The sequence below is a fragment of the Crocodylus siamensis genome, chromosome 10 (assembly GCF_052110815.1).
Source record: "Crocodylus siamensis isolate JL-2025a chromosome 10, ASM5211081v1, whole genome shotgun sequence".
Classification (NCBI taxonomy): Eukaryota; Metazoa; Chordata; order Crocodylia; family Crocodylidae; genus Crocodylus; species Crocodylus siamensis.
Genome location: NC_143404.1, coordinates 925,679 through 952,033, shown reverse-complemented (window position 1 = coordinate 952,033; position 26,355 = coordinate 925,679). Strand labels below are relative to the sequence as shown.

General features: G+C 56.6%; 2 protein-coding genes across 3 annotated transcripts in view; both read right to left on the bottom strand.

The window, feature by feature from the left end:
• Window positions 1-1,094: 1,094 nt before the first annotated feature.
• Window positions 1,095-5,948, bottom strand: SPINK6 (serine peptidase inhibitor Kazal type 6). Of its 2 annotated transcripts, XM_090064850.1 has the most exons (5): window positions 4,278-5,948; window positions 2,959-3,072; window positions 2,571-2,596; window positions 1,796-1,911; window positions 1,095-1,267 (listed from the first exon to the last, which is right to left on the bottom strand). In XM_090064850.1, exons 1-5 carry the CDS (start codon window positions 4,333-4,335, stop codon window positions 1,222-1,224), a joined length of 360 nt encoding a protein of 119 aa, XP_089920976.1. In that variant the 5' UTR covers window positions 4,336-5,948; the 3' UTR covers window positions 1,095-1,221. The 2 variants fall into 2 exon arrangements, with proteins under 2 accessions (XP_089920976.1, XP_089920977.1); XM_090064851.1 differs by lacking the exon at window positions 2,959-3,072 and having other exon boundaries at window positions 4,278-5,945.
• A 5,049-nt stretch (window positions 5,949-10,997) lies between these two features.
• LOC149856073 (serine protease inhibitor Kazal-type 5-like) overlaps window positions 10,998-26,355 on the bottom strand; it is a 37,962-nt gene continuing 22,604 nt past the window's right edge. The window contains exons 21-30 of the mRNA XM_090020443.1: window positions 26,204-26,264; window positions 25,277-25,386; window positions 14,651-14,766; window positions 14,112-14,134; window positions 12,837-12,961; window positions 12,544-12,589; window positions 11,995-12,125; window positions 11,855-11,900; window positions 11,485-11,600; window positions 10,998-11,058 (exon numbers count right to left, since the gene is read on the bottom strand). Of these exons, the coding sequence (XP_089876569.1) occupies window positions 11,013-11,058; window positions 11,485-11,600; window positions 11,855-11,900; window positions 11,995-12,125; window positions 12,544-12,589; window positions 12,837-12,961; window positions 14,112-14,134; window positions 14,651-14,766; window positions 25,277-25,386; window positions 26,204-26,264 (820 nt within the window). The 3' untranslated portion in view covers window positions 10,998-11,012. The remainder of the gene's footprint in view (window positions 11,059-11,484; window positions 11,601-11,854; window positions 11,901-11,994; window positions 12,126-12,543; window positions 12,590-12,836; window positions 12,962-14,111; window positions 14,135-14,650; window positions 14,767-25,276; window positions 25,387-26,203; window positions 26,265-26,355) is intronic.

Genomic DNA, 26,355 nt, shown 5'->3' with positions numbered 1-26,355 from the left:
AGCGGCTGGGCATCCCACCCGCCCGTGCGCCCTGCAGGGAGGGGAGGGGGGGGGGGGGGGCGATGGGCAATGCTGCTCTTTCCTGCAGCAGTGGAAAGCCAAGCCATGTTCTGCGCAGGAGGGAGGTGGGAGCCCTGGCCCACAAGTCCATTCGTGCACGGGGAGGGAGCCGCGAGAGGAGCTGGCTGTCTCCCCACCCAGGGCCTTTATTTTACTAGCTGGCACGTGCAACGTGGTGCCCCTTCCAGCAGCGTGCTGGTTTGCCCGAGACGGCATGATTCCAGAAAGCAAGCACTGGCTTGCAAGACTTTGCCGTCTCCTGCCACCAAACCAGGAGCTTTCCCAGGCAGAAGGAAACAGGGCTCTTTTTGGAAGTGACCCTCTCACTCGGGTTCCTGCAAGCTCGAGGCAGTGGGAGGTTTTGGGAGGCTCTGGGGCTGCTCTCCAGGGAGGGGGCAGGCCGCACAGGGGTGCACAGACTCCACCTGCAGAAGAGACGGCTCTCGCCTGGTCCTCTACCTCCAAACCAGGCCCAGCGAGGAGTCATCAGGCGTAACTCCCTCCATTCGGGAACCCGTTTCTTCCTTCTCCCCAGAGCTGCTGGGCAGAAGCCGGTCGTCACTCATGGCCATTCACACTCGGCCCTGTCTTTATTCTCCCAGCCCAGCACGCCTCGGCTCTTCTCCCCACACGGCACAGGGGAAGCACAGGGGAAGGGAAGGCAAGGTCCTTGAAGGTCTTTAGGCCCCTGACTCCTACTGAAGTACAAGGGGATTTGGCACCTTCTGACCTTGGTGATTCTGGACCGAGGTGACATGACCAAGGTCACACATGGAAGTCTGTTGCAGAGCAGAGACGCATTGTTTCTCATCCCAAGAGCAGGCTTTCCTCAGGGCACCGTCCTGTCCCTCAGAGGGGCATTAGCTAAGGGTGAAGCAGTCTCTCTGGATCTCCATGTTCTCATAGTCCTATGAGACACACCGACATAGCCCAGCCATCTCCCACGACCTGGTGCTCTGAGCGCCTGAGCTACACACCGCTCTCTAGCATTGCCCTGTGCATTATAGCAACAGGAAACACTCAAAGGATTGTGCTGAGTTTTCTTTATTGAGCAAGCAGCTTGGAGGCAATGTCGCCCCCAGAGCGAGGGTGAGATGAGCAGGGATCTGGGCCCTGGGCATGGAGAGTGAAAGCAGACCGACGCTTGGCATGGCCGGGGACTCAGCATTTCCCCATGTGGTGCAGTCGAAGTTTCCCCCTGGTTCTCCTGCAAGACAGACGCGGGTCCAGCCGGAGGTTAGAGAGGTCTGTCCCCGCGGCACGGGCACCGCAACGCTGCCAGGGCAGGAACTGCCTGCTCTGACGCTGGCCGGCTCCTCGGGCCTCGGGGGAAGGCGCTGGCATCTGGGGCGGGCACCGCAGGGTCAACCTGCACGAGCAGGTGGGATCCCAGCACTCAGCTCACCCCCCAGCAGCAATTAAATTCAATTAAGTATGCTTTCATGAAGATCTGAGGCAAGCTGGCCTGCTTTGACTTTCCCTTCCAGATTTTGCAGAGGAGCAGCCCCAAAACAGGGCTTGGGGGGAGGCCTTGATGCCCAGGCCTTGTGCTAGCCTCGCGGCAGCCGGGGGACGGCCAGAGCAAGCTGGATTCCTCTGGCAGGTGAGGGATCACCGCACTTTGCAGGAAGGATCGACTAGCCCCTACGAGCAGAAGCCGAATGGATCCCGGCCCTTTGCTCCAAATGCCCGGCCTTCAGCTCAGCCCCACTTGTCCTTGCTCCAGGTCACTTACTCGATGGCCTTGCAGAAGGTGCACAAGTTGCCGTAGGTCTTGCCATCGTCGCCGCAGTGGGGGTTGGACTCCCGCGTGCAGTAGGTGCCCGAGTCCTTGAACTGGCTGCAGTCAATCTGCAAGAGGCAACGGTAGATGCCCTTTAGGATCCCTTTCTTCCCTTCCTTGGCTCTCACAAGATGTTCACTCGCTCACTCTACCCTTTCTGCCTCAACGGCCATGACGGCAGAGCCCCCTTCTCCCCGGTGCAATGGGCATCGCAGCCCACCGGAGCCCTGTTTGGGGGAAGTCGCGCAGGAAGGGAAGTGTCACTGATGCTCCGGCCTGAGCGGTGCCTCCCCCCTTGGCCCAGCTCTTCAGCCCAGTGCCTCGCCCGCGCCCCAGCTCCATGCCTTTGCACCTGAAGGAAAAGCAAGCGGTGGCTTGTAGACGTCTCCGAAACAACAGCAAGGCAAGGCCAGTTTTGATCACCTCTTACAACCACCTTTTGGCTCAGGCCATGCTGCAAGCATTGACCAGGCTCCCGAGAAGTCGCACCTCCACCCACCCACCCTGGCACGGGATTTTGTGATCCGTGCCTGGCCTCCATATGTCGCCCTCCATATGTCATGCGTGGATCGCCTTGGTGCTGGCACTGCCCCCAGCGTGGGAACCACCCAGCTCCACCCATTCCCTTTTAAAATGATCTTCTAAGAGCCGAAAACATGGTTGCAAAGACCCCTTCTCCTCGAGCAGGAGGAAGAGCAAAGCATTGCATAGGATCAGCGGCCCTAACCTGGTTCTCCTCGTCGCTGGCAGCGCCTGGAACAAGAGAGAGAGAGGACGTTTGCAGCAGCGGCACGGGCCGCGAGGCGAGGCGAGGCGAGGTACTCATTCACCCTGGCCCACGCAGCGTTATTGTCTCGCGCAGCGGGGCCCCGCGGGTGGAGATCAGCCACCTGAATTGTTCTCCAGGATCTAACGAGGGCCAAACGGGACCGGGGGGTTGATTCTTCTAGCCTTGCCCTGCCGATGCCCCCTGGTCTCTGGGAAGAAAAGCTCAGACGCGCACTAAGGCACGGGACCATCTCCGGTGACCCGAGCCCGAGTCGTGCGGCCCTGACGTGGGGCCCTAGGTCAGGCACCCTCCCGACCCCAGGGCTGCCGAGGGCCCGTCAGCTCACGCGACACAGACGTGTCAGGCCGGCAGCTGGGATGGACTCTCCTGTATCTGGGAAGGGCTGGCGAGATCCTCTTTCCCAGGACTTGCCGGCAGCCTCTGTCCACACCCGGTAGATCTGAGCAGGAGAGGAGCAGGGGACACAAGAAGAGGGAGACACCCTAGTCCCAGCACCCTTGGCTGGCAGCATCCCCTGCCCCCCCCAGTGCCTCGAAATACCTAGCCCCCTTCAGCACCTGCCCCAGCCTCATTACCCAGGCCAGTCCCAGCCCCGAGCACGTCTCCCCTCGCTGCTGTTTGGCGTGGGCGGCACTGGCCGCGAGCTGAGGCTCATAACTAGACACAACCGAGGTCCGAATGAGCAAAACGAAGTGCCCGGCACAGACGTGCCACGGGGCTGCGGCGCGCTCGGGGACGATGCTGCCCGACACCTGCGCCGGCCACAGCCGCTGGTCCCTGGTTCTGCAGGGACAGCCGCGCGCGCCTGCCTCTTGCACCCCAATTAAATCTTAATTAGAGCCGGGCGCAGATTTCCGAGCAAATCCTCTCTACGAGGCATCCTGTCTCTTTTGTCCTCAGGCAGCTTGGGATCCTCTCAGCTGCATCCGTCACCCGCATGAGCCCGCTGCAAAAAGGTTTGCAGACACCGCTCGGGCTGCAGGCGGGAGGTGAGAAGCAGCCCTGTGCAGCCTGGGCCCGGGCCGAGTTAGCCGGACACGAGTCACGTCACTATTGCTAACTCCAGTTTCAGATATGAGACGTCTGCCCCCCCAAATCACGGAGAGACACCAGGCAGATTTACACTCAGCTCCTTGGATGTGTCCTCTGTGTTTTGAGTGGTTAAGGGCAACCGCAGCCCATTTTCCAGCTCTCCTCCGCTAAGCGAAGGGTTAGAAGTTTACGGGTTTTAATAAATGAAAGCTGAGATGCTCCTCTTCCCACGGACGCCCACAGCCCGGGGTTATAAGGAAGCCATCAAATGCTGCAAGGCTTGCAATACAGCCCCGGCAGCTCTGCTGGCTCCCAACGGAGGAGTCTAACCCTCCGAAGAAGGTTTTTGGAGGCACCGGTGTTCGCAGTCAGATATTGGAGGTTGGCCTTCAACACCTGCGCTGTGCCATTGCTGTCTCCACGCCTGGCGAGCCCTTCCGTACCCGATTCACCCTCAGGAGCCGCTGGAGGGGCAGGGACACCCCGACGCATCGAAACGACCACCGGGATGATTGCAGTGCTCCTCTCGACTGTCTCCCCCTACCCCCTGCCCAGAAGGGAAGACTCATCCGGCCGGTCTCCACCCCGGTTGCAGGAAAAAACGTTACTCACGTGCGGAGAAAGAGAAAAGAGCCAGACTCAGCAGCAGCAAGATGCCCATGGCCTCCATGGTGCCAGTGGCTGATCTCCGGTCCCGGGATGCTGCCTCAGCCCACGGAGAGTGCTGAGGGACCCGCCTCGCCACCCGCTTATATAGACACGCCTTCCTGCCTCCTTCCCAAAGGCATCATTGCCTCTGCCGGTGTCGCAGGAATGCCTCAGCGCGAAGAACGCCGCCCTGGCCACATCAAGCTCGGGGGAAAAAATGGGGGGAGGGGGTTAATTACGTGAGTGGCATGCTCGAGGTTGCAATCTGCTCCACAATTAGTAATCCCCTTTCTTGCACCGCATCCTGGAGCCGCGACAAGGGCGAGCGCAGGGAGCCGTGATTCAGTGGGGCGGCCAGTAATTTTCATAGCGTGCGGGCCCACACCGATCGCCTGCAGCGAGGTTTTACAATGCGACGAGCTGGCATTAATGGACAGGTACGAAGTGAATCACGCCGGGAGAAAGGAGCAGCAGCAAAACCAGTCGTTTGCTGTGAGTCTAAATATGGCGAGAGACACATCGGGGTGACATTTTTTCACATCTGTCTGGAGAGTCCCAAGCCAGACGGGCCGACACTCCTCTGGGAACTATTTCAGCTATGGTGTTTTTCAGTCCTTCTGACATGCAAAAGTATGTCATGGCCCCGTTCTTCTCTTGGGTGGCAATGTGAAAGCACAGGATGGGCCATCAGGTCTACCTCCAGCTCTTCCACCTACTTCCCATGTGACCTTTGGCTGATACTTTCCTATAGAGACATCATCCATAAAATGGGCATGCCGGATCCTTTGAGCTTGGAGGTGCCAAGTATCAGTCCAATTTACTCTGCTCCTTTGAAGTCAGTGGAGCAACTCCTATGAGGGTTTGCTGATTCACAGCCCTTGCATGTCAGAAACCACCTCTGAGGGCTGGAGACAAGAGGAAGAGTTATTTTAGGGTTGGTTCAGCCACGGAGACGGGGCGGGGGGCTCTGAAAGCCGTCAGCTACAACGGAAGGGCAGGGACTGAAAACAGACGACCCTCCCAGTGAAATCAGAGATGATCCCCGCCTAAACCTCTGGACCCGAAGGACATAATTTGTACTGCAGAGCAGTGGCTTTCAACCTTTTTTCCATTTGCGGACCCCTAAAAAAATTTGAGTGGCAGCGCGGACCCTTTTGAATTGTCCGTGTGGGTATTCACATAGTTTTGATGGATCGTAGTCATCCTTCACGGACTGCTTCGACAGTCTGCGGACCCACAGACCACCGGTTGAAAACCACTGCTAGAGGACAAATGACCTTCGAATCGGGTGAGTGTGATGCGCCAAGGCGGAAAGGAAGGCCGATGAGGATGTGCAATGCAATAGGATTCGGGCGGCCTCATCCGGGACAGGACGGCGTTTGCTGCCATCGCACCAGTTAGCTTCTCCGAGGCCGCCCCAAAACACCACCCCGAGACAGGCCAGCTGGTGAGACGCGATGCAGGACTGCAGGAAGAGCCTGCGACAGATCTCACCAGCGCAAGCTGGCTGGCTTCAGTGAAACTAAAAAATTAATCTCGTTCAATCAGGTTCGTTGAACGCAATTTTCCTATGAGGCCAGGTCACTGCCTCTCAGACATGTGCTGAGACATGTTACGAAGGTGGGGGAAAATGAGCCAAAGCCTAATAAAATTCTCATCAAAGCGAAACCAGCCCAGGCTATGTAAATGATGGTGGTGTAAGTCTGCAAAGTCTTGCCTTGCGTCTTGTGAAGTTGTCTAGGGAGCAAATGAGAGCGATAAGGTTGCGTGCAAAAGGGAATCGTCACCGCGAGAGACGCAGGCTTGAGAAAAACGAGGGGGGGTGTTTGAACGGTGCCGGTTGCTGCGTGGTCCTGAGCACCCGGGTGCTTGCAGCCTCGCCTGGGCACACAGGCAGGGTGACTGAACTGAACCAGGACCCCAGGGAAAAATCCTGCGCCGGTGGAGGGGGAAACAGCCTGCCCCATGGGCCAATGCTTCCTGCTTTGCGCTGATGTGTGTTGGCCTAGAGCATCCCTTGCATTTGTCTGCAATAAGAAGCGAGGTGTAAAAAGGGATGTTTGGGCGCTGACACCCATTTGGTCTGGGGATATTTCGCTGCAGAGAGTGGCCAGAGGTGTGAGTCCAGCATCCTCTTCTAGGGTGAGGGTGGCACATCTGTCTCCTGCCTGCATCGGTGCCTGCCATGGCCTCTCAGGGGCCACGCGCTAACACCGAAGCAGAGGGTCCCCTTCGGGGCAGCATCCTAACAGCCGGCTGGGGGACGCTGGGAGACGTGGACTGTTACTGGACCCAGGAACGCTGTCCTGGCTGGGAAGTAAACAAGGCCGAGGTTATTAACCTAATTAGCAGCCTTGGAAACTGCCCCAGCCTCGCCTGTGCTGGCGAGAGTGGAAGGTGGAGGTGAGCATGTGAGTCAGGTCACACGCGGGACCCAGATCCGCCGGCACACCCATGAGCTGACTCACGCGCCTTGTGAGCCATGGCCGGGCATTGCATCTGTGCACGCGGAGCCTTGCTTCGCTCTGCATTTGCTCTGTGCCCTCCTGGGGACGGGGCGCGAGCCCGGCCCCCCCAGCATCCACTGCACCAGGCCACCAGCGCTTCCTGCCCCTTCCTTCCGGAGGGCTGAGACCTGCCCCCACTCCGGGCTCCCCTCTTTGGCCCTTCTGTTGTGCTTGTGTTAGGTGCTGTCAACGTGTTGTCAGAGCTGAAGTCTCAGGACCCCGACACCCATCATGTCTTCAAGAGCAACCGCAGGCCGGGTTCGTGGCAGAGATGTGGCCAGGTTCGCTGTCTACCAGCACAGCCCTAACACGTCCAGGCCGGACAAGTACATCAGACCAGGTGTTAACACATCTGTACCTGTGACAAGGTGGTCGGCGTGACACCACGCAGGACACTGCGCGGTTCCTAAACTTTCCCATTCCCCTTTTGTACAGCGGTGAAAACAAATTACGTATTTACTGCACCCATATCTTGCATCTCTTATACCGTCCTGGACCGTGGGCTTGCTGCACATCCTGATCAGGGTGTTCCCATTACAGACTGACTGTCCTGGTATGGGACTATCCTGTGCTAGCACAGCCATCTCCTCCTCCGCTCCCCTGGCCCGGATCTGAACACATGATGTGAGGAGTTCAGACATCGGTCAGGGTTGCCAGTCAAGCCTCCTCTGCCCAGTGCTGGAGTAAAGCCTGGGCGTGAGCAGTGCACATGTGGAGCGATGGTCCCGTGTATGGTGTGAGCAGTGCATGTGTGGAGCGATGTTCCCGTATACTGTGTAAGCAGTGCATGTGTGGAGCGATGGTCCCGTGTATGGTGTGAGCAGTGCATGTGTGGAGCGATGGTCCCGTGTATGGCGTGAGCAGTGTGTGTGTGGAGCGATGGTCCCGTGTATGGTGTAAGCAGTGCGTGTGTGGAGCGATGTTCCCGTGTATGGCGTGAGCAGTGTGTGTGTGGAGCGATGGTCCCGTGTATGGCATGAGCAGTGTGTGTGTGGAGCGATGTTCCCGTATACTGTGTAAGCAGTGCATGTGTGGAGCGATGGTCCCGTGTATGGCGTGAGCAGTGTGTGTGTGGAGCGATGTTCCCGTATACTGTGTAAGCAGTGCATGTGTGGAGCGATGGTCCCGTGTATGGCGTGAGCAGTGCGTGTGTGGAGCGATGTTCCCGTGTATGGTGTGAGCAGTGCGTGTGTGGAGCGATGGTCCCGTGTATGGCGTGAGCAGTGCGTGTGTGGAGCGATGGTCCCGTGTATGGCGTGAGCAGTGCGTGTGTGGAGCGATGGTCCCGTGTATGGCGTGAGCAGTGCGTGTGTGGAGCGATGTTCCCGTGTATGGTGTGAGCAGTGTGTGTGTGGAGCGATGTTCCCGTATACTGTGTAAGCAGTGCATGTGTGGAGCGATGGTCCCGTGTATGGTGTGAGCAGTGTGTGTGTGGAGCGATGTTCCCGTGTATGGTGTGAGCAGTGCGTGTGTGGAGCGATGTTCCCGTGTATGGTGTGAGCAGTGTGTGTGTGGAGCGATGTTCCCGTGTATGGTGTGAGCAGTGCGTGTGTGGAGCGATGTTCCCGTGTATGGTGTGAGCAGTGTGTGTGTGGAGCGATGGTCCCGTGTATGGCGTGAGCAGTGTGTGTGTGGAGCGATGGTCCCGTGTATGGCGTGAGCAGTGTGTGTGTGGAGCGATGGTCCCGTGTATGGCGTGAGCAGTGTGTGTGTGGAGCGATGGTCCCGTGTATGGCGTGAGCAGTGTGTGTGTGGAGCGATGTTCCCGTATACTGTGTAAGCAGTGCATGTGTGGAGCGATGGTCCCGTGTATGGCGTGAGCAGTGTGTGTGTGGAGCGATGGTCCCGTGTATGGCGTGAGCAGTGCGTGTGTGGAGCGATGGTCCCGTGTATGGTGTAAGCAGTGCGTGTGTGGAGCGATGTTCCCGTGTATGGCGTGAGCAGTGCGTGTGTGGAGCGATGTTCCCGTGTATGGTGTGAGCAGTGTGTGTGTGGAGCGATGGTCCCGTGTATGGCGTGAGCAGTGTGTGTGTGGAGCGATGGTCCCGTGTATGGCGTGAGCAGTGTGTGTGTGGAGCGATGGTCCCGTGTATGGCGTGAGCAGTGTGTGTGTGGAGCGATGTTCCCGTATACTGTGTAAGCAGTGCATGTGTGGAGCGATGGTCCCGTGTATGGCGTGAGCAGTGTGTGTGTGGAGCGATGGTCCCGTGTATGGTGTAAGCAGTGCGTGTGTGGAGCGATGTTCCCGTGTATGGCGTGAGCAGTGCGTGTGTGGAGCGATGGTCCCGTGTATGGCGTGAGCAGTGTGTGTGTGGAGCGATGGTCCCGTGTATGGCGTGAGCAGTGCGTGTGTGGAGCGATGGTCCCGTGTATGGCGTGAGCAGTGCGTGTGTGGAGCGATGGTCCCGTGTATGGCGTGAGCAGTGCGTGTGTGGAGCGATGGTCCCGTGTATGGCGTGAGCAGTGCGTGTGTGGAGCGATGGTCCCGTGTATGGCGTGAGCAGTGCGTGTGTGGAGCGATGGTCCCGTGTATGGCGTGAGCAGTGCGTGTGTGGAGCGATGGTCCCGTGTATGGCGTGAGCAGTGCGTGTGTGGAGCGATGGTCCCGTGTATGGCGTGAGCAGTGCGTGTGTGGAGCGATGGTCCCGTGTATGGCGTGAGCAGTGCGTGTGTGGAGCGATGGTCCCGTGTATGGCGTGAGCAGTGTGTGTGTGGAGCGATGGTCCCGTGTATGGCGTGAGCAGTGCGTGTGTGGAGCGATGGTCCCGTGTATGGCGTGAGCAGTGCGTGTGTGGAGCGATGGTCCCGTGTATGGCGTGAGCAGTGTGTGTGTGGAGCGATGGTCCCGTGTATGGCGTGAGCAGTGCGTGTGTGGAGCGATGGTCCCGTGTATGGCGTGAGCAGTGCGTGTGTGGAGCGATGGTCCCGTGTATGGCGTGAGCAGTGCGTGTGTGGAGCGATGGTCCCGTGTATGGCGTGAGCAGTGCGTGTGTGGAGCGATGGTCCCGTGTATGGCGTGAGCAGTGTGTGTGTGGAGCGATGGTCCCGTGTATGGTGTGAGCAGTGCGTGTGTGGAGCGATGGTCCCGTGTATGGCGTGAGCAGTGCGTGTGTGGAGCGATGGTCCCGTGTATGGCGTGAGCAGTGTGTGTGTGGAGCGATGGTCCCGTGTATGGCGTGAGCAGTGTGTGTGTGGAGCGATGGTCCCGTGTATTGTGTGTGTGTGGAGCGATGGTCCCGTGTATTGTGTGTGTGTGGAGCGATGGTCCACCTTCTAGCCCAAGCTCCCGACTCATCGCTCGCCTCGCCCCCCCGAAACCGCACAGGGCTTGTCTGGCTGCCGGCATCCCTCCTCCGTCCTTCCTCTCCCTCCTGTCTAGCAAGCCTAGGCAGGGATAACCGACCCCCAAACCTGTTGTTAACCCTTTCCGGGGAGCAGTCCCACAGCAGGTGTTAGACCGCCAGTGGAAGGGGGCCAGGCCCAGCTTTCTGCCCCGGCACGTGACGCTAGTGAGACATGGGGACGGACTAAGGGGGAAGCTTTGTGGGGAAGGATATACCCCTTGGCAGGCTAGGACAGGGGAAGGCAACAACAGTTCATAGTCCCTAGATGCCGCCTTGGGTATCAGCAAGCCTGGCCCGGTTCAGTCACGCAGCCCTCTTGCCTACCCCGCGGCCCGGGGGTCCTGGCCCCAGGCCTGGGAACGGGTGGGTGAGGCAGATCCAGGTTGCTCTCGAACCCTCTGGCTCCACCGGGACCCGGTGCAATTGGGGTGCGCACCAACCCGCCGAGCCTCGCGCCTGGTACCGGCGGCGTGCACGCGAAGCGGGAGGTAAGCTCACGCCTCGAGCCATGGCTCGATACTGTGCCCGCTGTCTCGCCGGGCCCCTCTCCTTTGCTCTCGTGCTGGGGAAGGCAATAAGCATCATCCTCACACCTGCCCGCGGCACTGTCCTTCCGGCCCCACACCGAGACTCCTTTCCACCTCCCCTCCACGCACGCGGGAGGCCACAACCTCCTGCCCTGCAAGAACTCCCCGAGGCAGAGGATGCTGCTGAGTTTACTTTATTGATGAAGCCAAGGCAGAGCTCGGGACCACAGGACGGGCCCCCGGGGACCTGGGAGCAGGAGAGCAGCGCTGGCGCGGGGGCAAGGAGCAAGGTGGCTCTCCGTGCGCTCTGCACCGGGAGATTTAGCACACCCCATAATGCTTGAACTGCAGTTTCCCACCACTCCTCCTGCAGAGAGAGAGAGCTTGGAGACAGGGAACTCAGGGCGAGAGTCCGGGGCGGCTTCTCCCCCTACCCATCGCTTCGGCCCCTTTCTTTTGCAGATGCAGTTTAAACCACTACGGGTGTGGGGGAAACCCCTGAGCCTGCCAGCCCCCCGGGGAAGCAGGGGGAGAAACCTCCCCCGCCGTGCGCGTCAGGGCTGGTGGTGATGGAGGAGTGGAGGCGTCAGTGCCGGGGAATATGGAGCCAAGCAAACCTGCAGGCTCCCCGCCTGCAACAGACTGGCTTCCCGCCGCGTTGAGCAGCGACCCAGCTACAGCCCTGCCGCTGTCGGTGCAGGGCCGTTGGGCGGAGGAGAAAGGGGCAAGACCCCAGGGCTGTGCCCCCCCCGGGAGGGCCGCGGGGGTTCAGTGCCGCGGGTGCTGTACGTACGCGACTGCGTTGCAGAACTGGCACTTATTGCCGTACGTGAGGCCGTCGGAGCCGCAGTGGGCCAGGTGCTCCAGCGTGCACATGGGTTTGGGCTCCTTGTAGTCGCTGCAGTCCACCTGCAAGGATCGGAGCAATGTCAGGGCTCTGCCGCGCATGAGCTATATGCTGCCCGTGCCCAGAGGAGCCTGAAAATAGGGGGCAAGCAGGCAACGGCATGCAGGCCAAGGGCGGAGGGAGAAACTCAGAGACAGATGCTGCTTGAGTAGATGAGAGGGTGCCAGTGCCCCCGCCCCAGGCGCCCGTCCTCCCAGACACGCTGCATTGGCGCGCGTGGGTAGACACTACAGCGCCGGGTAACGAGGGGCCTTACCTGGGGACATCGTCCGTTGCTGCTCCAGTCCATGTCAGCCCCGTTCCTGGGAGGAAAGCAAGATGAGCGCGAGTGAGCGAACGGGGGGGCAGCTCCTCTTCGTGCTCCTCCATCGAGCCCGCTATTCCCAGGGCACTTACGCGATGGCGGTGCAGAAGGTGCACGGGTTGCCATAGGTAATGCCGTCAGTGCCACAGATGGGTCTGTAGTCCATGGTGCAGATAGCCGTCTCGCCAGGAGGGGTTTCCAGGTAGCCGGTGCAGTCCACCCCCTGCAAGTCACAGCGCAACCCCCTGACCCCGAGCCCTCCATCCCCTGCCCCTAAGGGCTGGGTCACGGCTGCGTCGGCAGCTCTCTTCTGCCCGGTCTGCCTGCAGCAAGCACCGGGTAGGCAGCAGGAGAGGCTGCCTGACGGGCACGGCGAGGCCAGTGAGGCGGGCATCGCTGCGTGCATCCCAAAAATAAGGGTTGGGCATGACCAGGGTCAGCACCAAACAAGCTCCTCGCAGTTAGAAGGACTTCAGCACTGGAAGATTTCACATTGAAATCCAGGCTGCATTTGAGCGGCAGCCGGTGGGAGGCTGACTCGTGTGGCCCCAGCCTATCCCATCTATCACACAGCCAAGTGAAGGGAGGACCGGCCGGGTGGGCCCGGAGTCACAGGTACCCAAGCAGAGATTTGACTTTACCTGAACGCATCTCCCATCGTGCTTTTTGTCAATGCTCTTGCCACGCCTGGAGCACAAAAGAGAAAAAAGAAGTCATCTGCAAGCACGGGGCAGCCACCTCATTCAGGAAACCTTTTCATTTATATGGCAGCAAATACAATTAAGCAAACTCAGAGGGAGAAAAAAAAAATCAAAGAACCGAAGGATCACGGATGTCAGGGAAGGGGAAGAGGTAGGAAGTGTCCCAGGCCACACCTCACTTAGCCACTAGCCCGAGGGCTGCGGAGTGGCAGGAGACGGTCGTTAATACTCACAGGATTTCCCTGCACAGCATGCACTCGTTGGAGTAGAGCGCGTTGTCGGTGCCACAGACGGGGTGAAAGTTTTTGGGACAGCTGACTTCACCGTCTTGGGTCAAGTGGTATTTGCTGCAATTGGCCTGGGGAAGGGAGGGGCAGGTTGGCACGGCCTCCCCTCTGACCCTCCCCGAGTGCTGCGTGACCCACTGCCTGTCTTCCTCTCCATCCCCTGGACCCTCCCCTGTCTAATTGCTTTTTTTTTTTTCCTGTTTTTTTGCACCGGTCCTGGAAGCACTGGAATACCAGGTCAATGCATGGAGTGGATGGAGCACGCTCCGGTTCCACCACCCAATACCAAAAAGAATCTGCTCAGGGGAGACACCATGATCAATCAGGTGGTTTTCCCGGGTAATTGTCTCTGATATGTCCCTGTCTAATTGCTCCCACAGAGAAAACAGCACATTCGGGTTAAACTCCTGCCTGTTTCCTCAGGTCTCAATGTGGGGGGACACTGTTTTTCTCTCTCTCTTCCACTTTGGTGAGTACCAGAAACTGCATCCCAGCTCTTGTAGGTGGAGGGGGCAGAGATGCTGGGCCAGGATCACCGCCCGCCCGCCGCCCATCGGATGGCAGCCTCCAGAGGCCTGGGCGATGCCACGGGAGTGAATGATTCACCCCTGTGTGATAGCTCTCCCCCTTTCCTCTGCTTGCAGACTGCCTTCGAAGGAGAGGCAGGTCCACGGGGCGGGTTGTGTTAAACGGCATCTTCCCGGCCTTGCTCCTCTCCTCCTGGTCTACCTCCCGCTGCCACAAATTGCCACTGGAGCACCGGCATCAGATCGGTTCCACCTGCCTTTCTCTGAAACGTCTGGGGTACAAAAAAGGGCAGGAATTTTCCCCAGAAGATCGAATGGTGGCAAATAGCTGTGGCAAGCTGATTTTCCATTTGCAGAGGAGGCAAACATCCCAGAAACATGGCTGTGACGCTTACCCTCATCCCAACAGGGGACAGCCGTGCTGCCTTTTGCCTGCAATACTCGGTTACACTACAGCCTTCCCATTTTGGATATGCAACACGTGCAGGCAGTTATCAAGGTGCAGGGGAAGCATGTGCCGAGGCCTCTAGAGAGGCTGGGTGCAAATCAAAAGGGAAAATCCCAATTTTTATAAGACATGCAAAAAACTAGAACTCTTGGTTCCAAAATGATGCACCATACACCATTACCTTTTATTAGAGCAACTGGGAAATGGCAAGAAAATGGTATTGACAGCAAATACTTTGCCGCTCACCTGTCTTGCTTCGATGACAGCATCTAGAGCAGGAAGAAAGAGAGACAGCAGATCTAACACCGCGGCAGGATCTCGGATGGGAAGTCGCTTGAAGGCACTGGTTGCCCAATAAATGGCATTGTCGTATGTGAACGAGACATGATGAAAAGACATGTGCCGTTTAGAGGCACGTATGTCCCAACCCTCAGAGCCGATCTATTCATCATGTTCTTTCTGCTCAGCATAAGCATCGCATGGGATGATGTGGGATTTTTTAAGATCGCATAAAAAGATTGGGATTTTTAAATTTTTCATTAATTTTTTTTTTTGCTACGGAAAAAGAAACAAAACCTGAACCTCGATCTTCCCCGCCACCATTGTCCCAGCTACATCCTAGAAATCTGGGGAGGACGTGGGTGAGCCATCAGCTTTGCAACTGTTGCCTGCATAAGGATGAGTTTCATCCAGAGAGGACTCACACACCAAACCCTTTCCTCTAGGTTGGTCCCGTCACATCCTCCAACCGCCGCTCTGGACAGGCCGCCGCAGAAGCAACTCACCTGGAAGACAGCTGAGAAGCACCAGCCCAAGCAGCCCAAAAGCGCTCGTGATCATGGTGGGGGCAGCGATCTGGTCCACTCGTCTGAGCAGATGACAGAGCTCACTTGCTGGTTCTCTTTATATAGACGTGTTTCCCCAATCTCATTGCAAAATCATCCTCCTAAAGTGACTATTTGCTCAGCAAACCAGCCGATTTTTATGGGTGATGATGCTGAGCTGTAAAGACTGCTTCCTTCTCAGCAAGAAGGAAGGTGCGCAGGAGCCGTGAACAAACACGGGAGCACCACCCAGCTTGTTAACAAAGGGGTTCTGTGGTACTAAGGCCGTTTGTCATTTCTGGACAATGAGGGCATTGTCCCAGCGCCAGAAGCAGTGACAATCTGTGAGGAAACTGGAAAAGGGAAGGGGCTGAGATGTGGGTGGCTTTATTGCACTCAAAATCGATATGCAATACATAGCCTGCTGCATTGCATAGGTTGCAAGGTGTTCAAAGGTCCCTGTGTGCTCTTGCGCAGTGACTTTTGGTGGGCCCTGTGGCAGGCCAGTGGGGGGCGCTCCTGCGCTGAGCCGCCCACCTCCCTGCACTTGCCCACCTTCCCGGCTCCGAATGCCTCCCTGGGGCGCCTGATGCTTGGCCGACCCCTCTCCCGGAGCACACTCGCTAGTCTGGGGGTAGGTAACATGGCCGCCACCACCCTGAGGAGGGACTGTCTCAGCCCTGTGTCCTCGGGGAAACACAGGCCTAATAGTCCGACGGGTACTCGACCCGGTACAGGCACTTCCCCAAGTCAAGGGGGCAAAAAACTAAAGTCTCCCTTAGTCCGCAGACCTAAGGGGTCTCTTAGGCATAATTTAGACCCACCCCTCAATAAGTCTCCCACACCAGTCAAAAGGAGAACTTTATTGATTACAGGGGTAGGGTAAACTAGGGTACAGGGTTGAGCAATAACTTAGAAATCCTAGAGACCAAGCAGTGTGGCGGAGGCAGCCTTTTGATCACGCATCTGTGTTACTGCCAGCTAGAGATCTACCCAGATCTCAAGTAGCTTCCTCACAAGCATCTTCCAGAGTCCTCCCGTTTCCCCCCGGGAGTCTGGGGGTGAGAGAGAGCTGGGTCCCGATGGCAAGGGGCCTCTGTCTCCCCTGCTTTGCTGCTGCTTCACCTCATGGCCGAAGAGAGCGCACCTCCTTCCCCCCCCCCACAACCTATACAGCCCCCGTGACCTCATTCACCTGGGCCGGTGGAGGTCAGCCCCAGTTGGCTGTCGGCCAACCAATTTGAAATCCAACCCCTGTTACCAGGCAGACCCCAGCCCCCAGGTAGATGCCCCCCACCCAGGTGGCGGATGCCAGTCCCGTGGGCAGAGGGAGCAGGTCCCCCCTCCCTCAGGACTGCAGCCAGCTCAGGTCACCTAACGAGACAGGCTGAGGCGTGACTCCTCTGTGCTGGCCCCTCTTGATCACATTGTCGCAGGGCAGAGATTTTGGGGAGAAACCAAGGTGGCTTTCTGCCACAGGACCAATCTCTTCAGAGGTTTACATGGGATTTCAAAGATGCCTCAGGCTTATGCCGACCCTTTGCAGGGACCCACGGGTTCTCCAGAGTCGTAGGGAACCTGCGATCATCGTGGGACGACCTTTCCCCATCCTCGCCGGTACTTTCGTGTCACGCTACCTTTTCCTGCCAACAGGCTGAGATGGCAAAGCATTAAACGCCTGACTTTTGGAGCTTACGGGTACCATTGCAGCAGGGCACAGAAAGAGCTGTTTGTCTGCTGGCAACGGAGATGAGTCAGGAAAGGATGTCATGGGAACAACAGATGGAAATTAGCTTTAAACAGGGATTGGGTGAAATGCAGCTCTCTCTTGCAAGCCAGTCGGGTCTCAGGAGCATTTTGGGCCAATTTGACACTACAGGCATTTTTGTTTTAAAAGCTTTGCCACTATTGCTAACACAGGGTAAGGTCTTAGGGAAGCGTCTGCCCCATTATATGCGACTGAATCTAGGTCATCAGCTGTACATCTGGAAATGGGGATGATGCAAGGGTTCACCTGATAACCAGCATGCCGCGGGGTGGATCCGATGTCAACATCCATACAGACTCATTAAAGTCTTATAGGGCATTGTCAGTAGAACAAGAAATGATTAGATGGCATGTGCCTGCTGTGAAGCAGGAAAAGCAAATATAGGTGTTGCCTAAAGAAAGGCTTCCTGCAGAAACAGAGTTATACAAGGCTGCGAGGGGCTGTGCAGCCTGTTTGCTTGCTTGGAAACTGCCGGTCACCTGTGGACGATCAGGGAGTGGGTTGAAGGGTCTCCCAAGTCTTGAAACATCCTTCCTGGTGCCCTAGGAAATGCTGGAGGGTCTTGGCGCAAGTATGCTGGTCAACGGTGCCTGTCCCTGAAAGGGCCGTTGGATTTTGGCAGCCCGGTGAAGTGTGGAGGATACAGCCCATTTGCTGCAACAGGGGTTTTGACTGAATCATGAATGAGCCGTGGCATTAGCACTTAGTCCCTGGGGATTACAGGGATTGGCTTGACGAATGGTTTCATTTCCCAACTTGCACAACCACATTCTCTGCATCGTGAGCTGAGCTGCCAAGAAGATCCGTTGACCCCAACCCATCGCACAGACAATACGAGCCGCGGGGCTGGCGGGGAGCCCCAGATCCAGTCCAACCCCTGCCACAGGCAGGATCAGCCCTGTCCCAACCGTCCCAGACACATCCATCAGCTAAACCCTGTATAAGCTGACTATCAAGTCTGGCACAACACAGACCTAGCACCCTAACCTGCCACAGGGAAAGCAGGCGAACCACAGCAAGTCGTGTCCTGCTTCCAGGAAATGTTGTTAATATATGCTCAAAAAATCCCAGGAAGAGGACCATGTCCCCCGCTACAAAGGCAGGCACTACCCCCTCTGCACATACAAATCTGACCGGGGGTAAAATCCCTTCTTGCCCCCAAGTAGGCTGATCAGTCTAACTCGGAGCAGAGGGACAAGACCCTTTAGCCAGGGACCTCTGGCTTTGCTGCCGGCAGGAGCAAGTAAATCCTGCAGGTCAAACATCTGGCAGGGGCAATGCGCTACCATCTCCCCAGCTGCGTCAGCATCTTTACCCGCCATCGGAGCTCATTGCCACCAGTGAAATCTCCCTCCTCTGTGCTTCGCATCCTGGAGTTTGTCACCTGGCTTCTTCCTGGGAGCATTTCTGCCCGGGCCATGATGATTTTTGTCTGGCCAGGTGTGGACAGGTCTTAGTCGGGGGATGAGGAGCTGGGATTCTCCGTGAAATGAGCTTGCTGCTCTCCTTTTTGGAGGGAAGCGCATGCAGCAAAGGCTATTAGCAGCTTTACCATAAGAAGGGAGGTGTAGGTACTTATGAGATTAGCCTTGAGATCTTGTTTATGCCAGCAAGTGGCACCATCTGCGCTGCCAACTGGAATAACACTCCTTGGCATGATGGGAGCTCACCATTGAACACGCAAGGGTCTGTGTTGTGTGGGTACAATCAAGCTGCAAAATGCACTAGATGAAATGGCTGTGGCCTCACTGTATGGAGCCATTTCTCTGCCCATATGTTCCTCCTTTGCACTCCTCTTTGCTTTTCAGAAGAGAGAGAAAGCAGGCCCCAGAGAGCTACACATACACACCGCTTCCTGCAGCATTGTGGAGGGACGGCTGGTCACCAGGGCCGCTCTTCTGGATCGACCGGAAAGGCCACTGCTGCGCCGACTCCCCTGTGGGCTTTGCATGCTGCTGTCAGCGTGAGGCGGTTGCTAAATCTCAGTTACGTAGCTCACTATCAGAGCTGGCCAGAAATAAGAAACATGTCTGTGAAAGGCGGTCCCTTTTCTGCACTGAAAAATGCCTGTGTTTTTTGATAAGTGCTATTCAGGGCATCCGGCTCTGAAGCTGTAACAGGGGCCACAGCAGTCCCTTGGATGCTGATACATCCTGTTGGGAGCTCCTAAAGCCATTGGGACACGAAGTGTGGCGAGATCGTTGCACAACAGTTTTATCAGCAGGGTTCAGCAGCTACGGCCAGACACAGCGAGCAAGAGAGAGCTGTGCCGGCCCAAAGTAGCCCCAGTCTCAGAGGTCCAGAAGGTCGCATTTTGGTAGCATTTTCCCTTTTAACCCTCTCCAGTCAGATGCACGTAGACTTCTATATAAAATATCACTGGGGACTGACAGGCTGGATGCTGGGCGCAGAATAGAAACGCTGGACATTTCACAGCAACCCAGTCCATCATTGTGAGTTCTTGGGAGGTAAAAAAGAAAGGTTTCTTCATCCCATAAGAAAACAGGCCACCCTTTCCTTCGCTTCTGGAAAACAGAATCATTTCTGCTTCAAAACATCAGTCTGCAAAAGCCTCACAGCTCCTGAAAGATATTGTATGCTTTTGAGGGGGGTTTTTTTGGTTTGAGGGGGTGAGTTAGAAATAAAGGGTCTGAAATGATTGTATTGCAGTGCCTCCCCCACCTGCAGGATTCCCATACTGTACTTCCATCGTCACGTGTACAAGTGCCCTGGTCCAAGCGCCACGTGTACAAGCACCCCGGACAACAAGAGACCACAGTGCAGCAAACAGTAAAATGTGCTCCGTGCCGCTCAGTGCAACAAGGAGCACTTCCTTCCTGTTGTATCAGCTCCTAGTGTTTGCACAACAAGAGTTGCACTGTGTTGCAAAGTTTTAACAGATCAGGTATTGAGCCAGAAGCTCCAGTTCCTGTGGGGGTTTGTACCGCGACTCCAGAGCATGTTGAATCGCCGCACTCTGCTGCCTTTGGGCTTTCTCTTCCTCTTCCCAGTTTTGCAACATGCTGTAACCAGAGATGAAATCACCTACAGCGGTGTCTGGGATTCATGAGAGGATTGCATGGGAGCCAGGGGCCAGATCCCCAGCTGGCACGAATTGGCTCAGTGTCCTCCGGTGCTGCAAATCACCCACTTAGCATTACTTGAGAGTCTGGCTGCAGTGCCCCAGTGCAGAGACACTCAAGTGATAAGCCTGGCACAGCCCCCAGGGACAGACAGCACGATCCCCGCAGGAATTGGCCCTGGAGCTATTTCAGTACAAAGCAAGGGGGATTTTATTATTATTATTATTATTGCTGGAGCAGATTTGCTTGTGAAATAGCACTGGAGTCATTGCAAAGAAGAATTTTTCCAACTATTTGAGCTGCTCTAATAAAAGATATTAGATTTACCCAAAGAGCCTTGTCTACTGGAGTGCTTTGAAACCCAAGGAGGGGTCTCGCTCAGATAGAGGGCTGGGAAGTGCCCCCAGCCAGGTGCTGCCTGGGTAACTCCACTGGTTGCAGGATCAAACAGCAGAATTTGGCCCCATTTTTCTCTTCTCCTGGAGATCCCCTTAAACAACCCCGCACTTTCTCCTGCTGCTTACGACGAGCTGTCTGGCACTGGAGCCGTGCCGATAGCACGCAGCACTGCTCGCACTTCAGTACCCGTAAGGAGCAGCGAAGGAAGCGCCGGACCCTGAGCCTTCCCCTGGGTCCATCAGGATTTCCGGAGTCCCCTGCACCCTGCGACAGCGAAGTGCCCAAGTGAGGAGCGCAGAACAGCGGCTGACCCAGCGGGGCTGACTCTGCCCCATTTGCGTCCCTTAAATACCCCATGGCCGGAGCTGCACACACACGCGGGCAGGGGCAGGGGGCCCGCCCTTGCAAGCTGCTATAGGAACTGCAGTGCAGCTGGGGTTTTGGGAGGCAGAAATGGTCACCTGAGAAATGCCCCTGGGGGGGACTGGTGGAAGCAGGCTTCGGGCCAGGGGGTGACCCTCAGCCTCCTGCCCTGTTTCTCGAGAGAGGTGAACATTTAGGGGTGCAAAGGTAGACAGAAACCAACTATGTGCCCAGAGGGATGTGAATGGCCCAGCCCAAACTGCCTCTGCCTGGCACAGCTGGAGGGGTGTGCCAGCCTGCGTTGGCAGTGCTGCTGCGGGAGTGAAGCAGGCTGAGCACCCTCCCATCCCCTTGCTGTCTCTCTTGCAGAAAGAGGGATGCTATGGAGATGTCTCAGGACAGCTCCTTCGAAGGAAGAGTTTCATTCCTTGTAGACTCAGGAGATCCTGTGCTCTGTGTGTCTGACCCTTCACAGGGGCAAGATGCCTCCTCCCTGGAAGTGCTGTTCATGGGAGAACAAAGCTGGAAATCCCTTTGCAGCACAAGGGAGATGTCACAGGGCATGCTGCTTTGAAATCAGGCAGAGAATGGCTGCCAATGGAGTTTCGTTGACCAGGAGCATCCTCGACGATCAGGAGGCCCCAGGGAACAAGAGGAGCTGATGGCAGCGCTATACCATTGGCACCGGCCAGGATGCAGCATTCTTCAAGGTATTGCAAGATGAGATCCCAACCACTGCTCCAGGAAGGGAGGAGTCAAAGGAAAGAGTCAGAGACCAGAGATTCATAGAAACTGAGGGTGGGAAGGGAGCTCAGGGGGTCACATCCAGTCCAACCCCTGCTCCAAGCAGGACCAGCCCCAACTGCAGCATCCCAGCCAAGGCTTTGTCTACCCGGGTCTTAAACACCTCCAAGGATGGAGACTCCACCACCTCTCTGGGTAACCTGTCCCAGTGCTTCACAGCCCTCCTAGGGAGAAAGTTTTTCCTAATATCCAACCTCAACTTCCCTTGCCGCAGCTTGAGCCCATTGCTCCTTGTCTGATAACATGCCCTGCATGTGAGCATCGGTCTGAGAGAGACCAGGCAGCTCCTGGCTCCAGAGACAAAGACTATCCAGTCATACGGACGCTCAATAGCACCTCCCCTTCAGTACAAATATCAAAAGAGCAGCAAAAGGCCAATTCCAGCTGTTTTTAAGAAATATTTGGCCGGCTGCAGTGAGACTCAGTGCTGAATCCTGTGTTGGTGAAACAGCTGAACACTACTGCAGGGTGTGGGGGGAACCCAGTTACAACCCCTGAAAATGTGACCTCTGCTTTTGTAGCTCAGTGGAAACATGTCCTGGCATGCTGGCGTCTCCTGCCAAAACTGCCCAGCACTTGGCTGTTCATGGGAAAGCAAAGCTGGAAATCCACTGTTCGTCGAGGCACAGTGAGGCAGGGAGCAGGCAAATGCAAAGTCAAGGAACGTAACCTGCATCTGTGCCAGAGGAGCAGAGCATGCACCTTAATCAAAATGAAGAGGTGATTTATCCCTGCACATACACCACTGGTACTGGCACGCATGTTGGCATGTGTCGTGCCATCTGAGCCCCCGTGGCCACGCACTCTGGGCCGCGGTGTGGGACGGCGCTGTAATGTTCCCAATAGAAGAGCGACGCCCTGTGCGTGCAGACGGCAGGGGCTGGATCCCCTGGGACTTGCACCCGGACGATCACGACCTACGGCGAGATGCGCGTGACGTGGTATCCTGCAGGCAGGGGGATGGGTGAGGGTTAGGGTGAGGGTTAGGCACGGGGGTTTCCAGTGTGGTTTCACACCTTCTCTACCATCTCAGCTGTGCAGCACTCAAGGGTCCCTGCTCGTCTTTGACAGCGAGGGAATGGACAAGCTGCTACCGGAGGCTGGCTGGGGTGATGCTGTGTCCAAAATGACAGGAGAGAGTCCTTTTGTGCAGCTCTGCTGCATGGAGGGGACCCAGGACAACGTGGGCTATAATCTAGAAACTCAGCCGGACACATGCATGGGAGAACCGGGCGGCTGTCCAGGGCGTGAACAGAAAGGGGGCCTTTTTTCCCTGTTGGCCAATTATTATTATCATTATCTCTGGCGGAGCGGGGGCAATGCTAAAAGTTCACCTGGGGCTGCCAGGAGTCCAGGTCCAGCACTGACTATCAAAGCCGGTGCGGGGAGTTGGGATTGAGTGAAATCCTGTCAGTGTTCACAGAAAACGCCACGTGAAGCCCTTTCTGCTGGGAGGGGTGACGTGCGGGCCAAGCAACAGTTCAAACGGATCGAGGCAGCACGTTCTGCCACGTGCCGCCGAGCAGGGGCTGCAGCGAGGGCGAAGGTGCAACGGGGAAGCGGGCAAGGAAACAACGCTCCGGGGACGGCGCGCGGGAGAGGGCTGTCAGGTGCAAGCCCTCTTGTCCAGCTCGCTCCAGCCATGAAAGAATAAAGCGTGGGGTTTTCACCGTCCTGTTCTTTGACCCCGGCAATGCCTTTCAGGCCTGGCACGCACCTCCCCGAGCGCAGCGAGTGGGTCTGCACACCCAGCCCCAGTAATTAGGTCGCTCTCTGTAAAGGCAAGTGGGGCAGAGACGAGCTGTGGTCTCAAAGAAATCCCGTGGTCCTTAAACATGTGAGTGGCCCCTTATCGCTTGTCAATAAAGCTATAGGATATCCTATATCAGCACTTCTCGACCTTGGTAAACCCCGCTGGAGAATGCCAGCTCTTCGCTTTGACTTGTTTCTTGATGACGGAAAATACCAGAGCAATTCTGCTGTTGCAAAGTGCTCAGGTCGGATGATTTGCAACCCCCTGGATCGCTGTTTGAAATCGCTGGGCTTGTCTTGTGAATCACGGGCAGGTGTTTGCACGCCAGCACCCCGGCTGAGAGTCATCGGCCTTCACCCTGTTGAGGGTGTGCTCGAAAGAGGGTGAATAGAAAGGGAAGAGTTATCCCTTTACCATCAGATTGACTCCTCTGCAGTCAGCGTCTAGAGCAATGATTCACCTGGGCTTGTTTTTCAGAGACCGGGGAAGTGCACGGGGGAGACTGCACATTTTTGGATGGAGCATCATGCATCTTCTTTGTTTGCCATGAGAAAAAACCCTCCTTGTCCGGCACCCAGGAGAGGCAAATGCCAAGCAGGCCCTCACTGAGCACGGATCCCCACACTAACTGAGCTCGTAGCCCTATCCAGAAGTAAAATCGTCAAAACCGAGGGCTGGAGGGGACCTCAGGAGGACCAAGCAGGACCAGCCCCAACTCCATCACCCCAGGCAGTAGCCCCACCACGTCAGGCAGGGAGCGGGTGGATGGGGGTGCAGAGGAGGAGGGACGCATCTGGGCATGCCCCTAAATCAAGCTGCTCCGGCATATGGTGGGGCTGGGCATGAGTGTGCTGCTTTCGTTTATTCGGGGGCTGCGAGTAGAAACAAGGACGGAGGGCAAAGAACGACTCCCTGCAGGCTGCTAAGGGAAAAGGCCAAGCAACATCCCAGACCCACCTCCGACCTGCACCGCGGGTGAGCTCTCAGGAGGGCAAACGTCCCTGCTGGGATGGAGCCAAAGGTCCCTGTTTGCCTTTTGCCCCCCAACCCCATAACCGTCCCAGGAGCTCGGTGCTTCCCCCTGCCACGAACGGACACAAAACGCAGGCGCTGGCATCACCCCTCGCCCAACGTGAGGACAGCTGCAGAGGGCACGGCACGGACACGAGGCCGAGCGATGCTGCTGAGCTTGTTTATTGATGCAGGAAGCGAGGAGCGCCGAGCGAGCGCACGTGAGCTGGGGCCAGGCCTCTGGCAGCCTCTGCCCGCGCGTGGGAAGTCCTGGGGGGCTCTGTCGGGACGCCGCGGCGGGAAAGGGTCAGCATATTCCATAGTGGGCAAAGGTGAGAGTCTTCTTGCTTTGCCTGCGGGAAAATGGAGGAAGAAACAGGTTAGAGACCGAGCGCAGGGGTCACCGCACGGGGGTTGGCACAGGGGGACTTGGCCCCGGAGCCCTGGGGCCTTACTGTGTCCCTTCATTATGAACATGAGCCTGCAATGCGATGCTGCGGCTAGTAAAGCGACCAAAATGCTGGCGTTGCATCCATAGATGCTTCTCGAGCAAATCCCAGGGACGCCATTCTCCCCTTGTACTCGGCCTTGGTGAGGCCGCAGCTGGAGTCCTGCGTCCAGTTTTGGGCTCCACAATTCAAAAAGGATGTGGAGAAGCTTGAGAGAGTCCAGAGGAGAGCCACGCGCATGATCAGAGGTCAGGAAAACAGACCTTACGACGACAGGCTGAGAGCCATGGGACTCTTTAGCCTGGAAAAGCGCAGGCTCAGAGGTGATCTGATGGCCACCTATAAGTTTATCAGGGGTGACCACCGGGATCTGGGGGAACGTCTGCTCACCAGAGCACCCCAAGGGATGACGAGGTCGAACGGTCACAAACTCCTGCAAGACCGTTTCAGGCTGGACATAAGGAAGAATTTCTTTCCTGTCCGAGCCCCCAAGGTCTGGAGCAGTCTGCCAGCGGAGGTGGTTCAAGCACCTACATTGAACACCTTCAAGAGCAAATTGGATGCTTATCTTGCTGGGATCCTATGACCCCAGCTGACTTCCTGCCCTTTGGGCGGGGGGCTGGACTCGATGATCTCCCGAGGTCCCTTCCAGCCCTGATGTCTGTGAAATCTATGAAATCTATGAAAGAGGAAACTCCTTCTGCAAGCTCAAGCTGTCCCGGAGAAATATGAAGTCTTTCATGCTGTCAGAAGACCCTGTGCTAAATACTCCGTGGTGTAGGTGGGGAACAGTCTGTTCCTAGGTCTGAATCTACTTTATAGGTTTCAATTAAAGGAAAAACGCCATGATTCCCGGCCTTGCTCGGGGCATCCTCTCCTGCTCGCCATCCCCAGGACAGCCGGGAGGCACTCGTCCCGTGGCAAGCAGATGGAGACGCGATGTATTCCCGTACGTACGCGACTGCAGTACAAAAGGTGCACTTGTTGCCGTATGTTTTGCCATCAGAGCCGCAGATGGGCACGTACTCCATGGTGCAGACCGGTCCTGTGGAGTCGCTGCAGTCAACCTGCAAAATGAATTGCGAGGTCCCATTGTAAAAGGGGCAAATGGCAAATGGGGCCAGACCCGTTGCCACAAGCGCAGGAGCAAGGATGATCATCTGCTTCACTGCCAAGAATGAATATCTGCCAAGCTTTGCCCCAGGGTAGTTCACCTAAGCGTGCAACCAGCAGCCCTGCGCAATGCAAGCCATGCGCCCCGTGTGCGAAGAGCCGGAGGAAGGTGGTCATTCCCCCTGCGCACGGGGCCACTGGCATGTCTCTAATTGCCCTGGGAAAGTCCCAGCTCCAAGGTGAACATGCTGATGTCTACGGGAGTCTTGCTTCCTTTGCTAGCTGTAAACCTGCTTCCTAATTTCCTTGCAGATCCCCTCGCTCTAGGGATCTGAGCAATGATACATAACGGGCACGAATGCACTTTCGTTAATGCACCATAGTTACTGCGCATTAAGTTTACCATTTGTACAACCAAGTACTAAGTTAATGCGCAGTAACTGGCACTACCACGCAGTAGCACTGGTGCACGGGTTTTTACAGATGCTAACCGCGCTGTACCCTGATACTACTGCACCACAACATACTAGCACGAGTCTTGCCCAGCACGCTACTGCACAGCATTATTAAGCTATTGCACAGTATGCGTCTCATGCACATGCACCCAGTAAGTCCCAATATCCTTTTTTCCATGTCATTATTTTATTGCCCTCTATCATATGCCCCCTCAGCTGTCTTTTTTCTCTGCTAAAAAGTTCTAGCCTGTTGAGTCCGTGGGACTCTTCCCACAGCCGTCAGTGGGATAAGGACCATGCATCCCTCCACACTCACCCATTCTGGTTTCTTCTTACATGATCCCTGGTGCTGCATGGTGATGTTGGCTCCACGTTCCCTGGAAAAGGCAAAACTGGAGTCAGGAGGCCCAGCCGAGAGCATGAACTGAACTGATGTCTAAGAAATGAGACGTGGGAGACCTGTGCCCG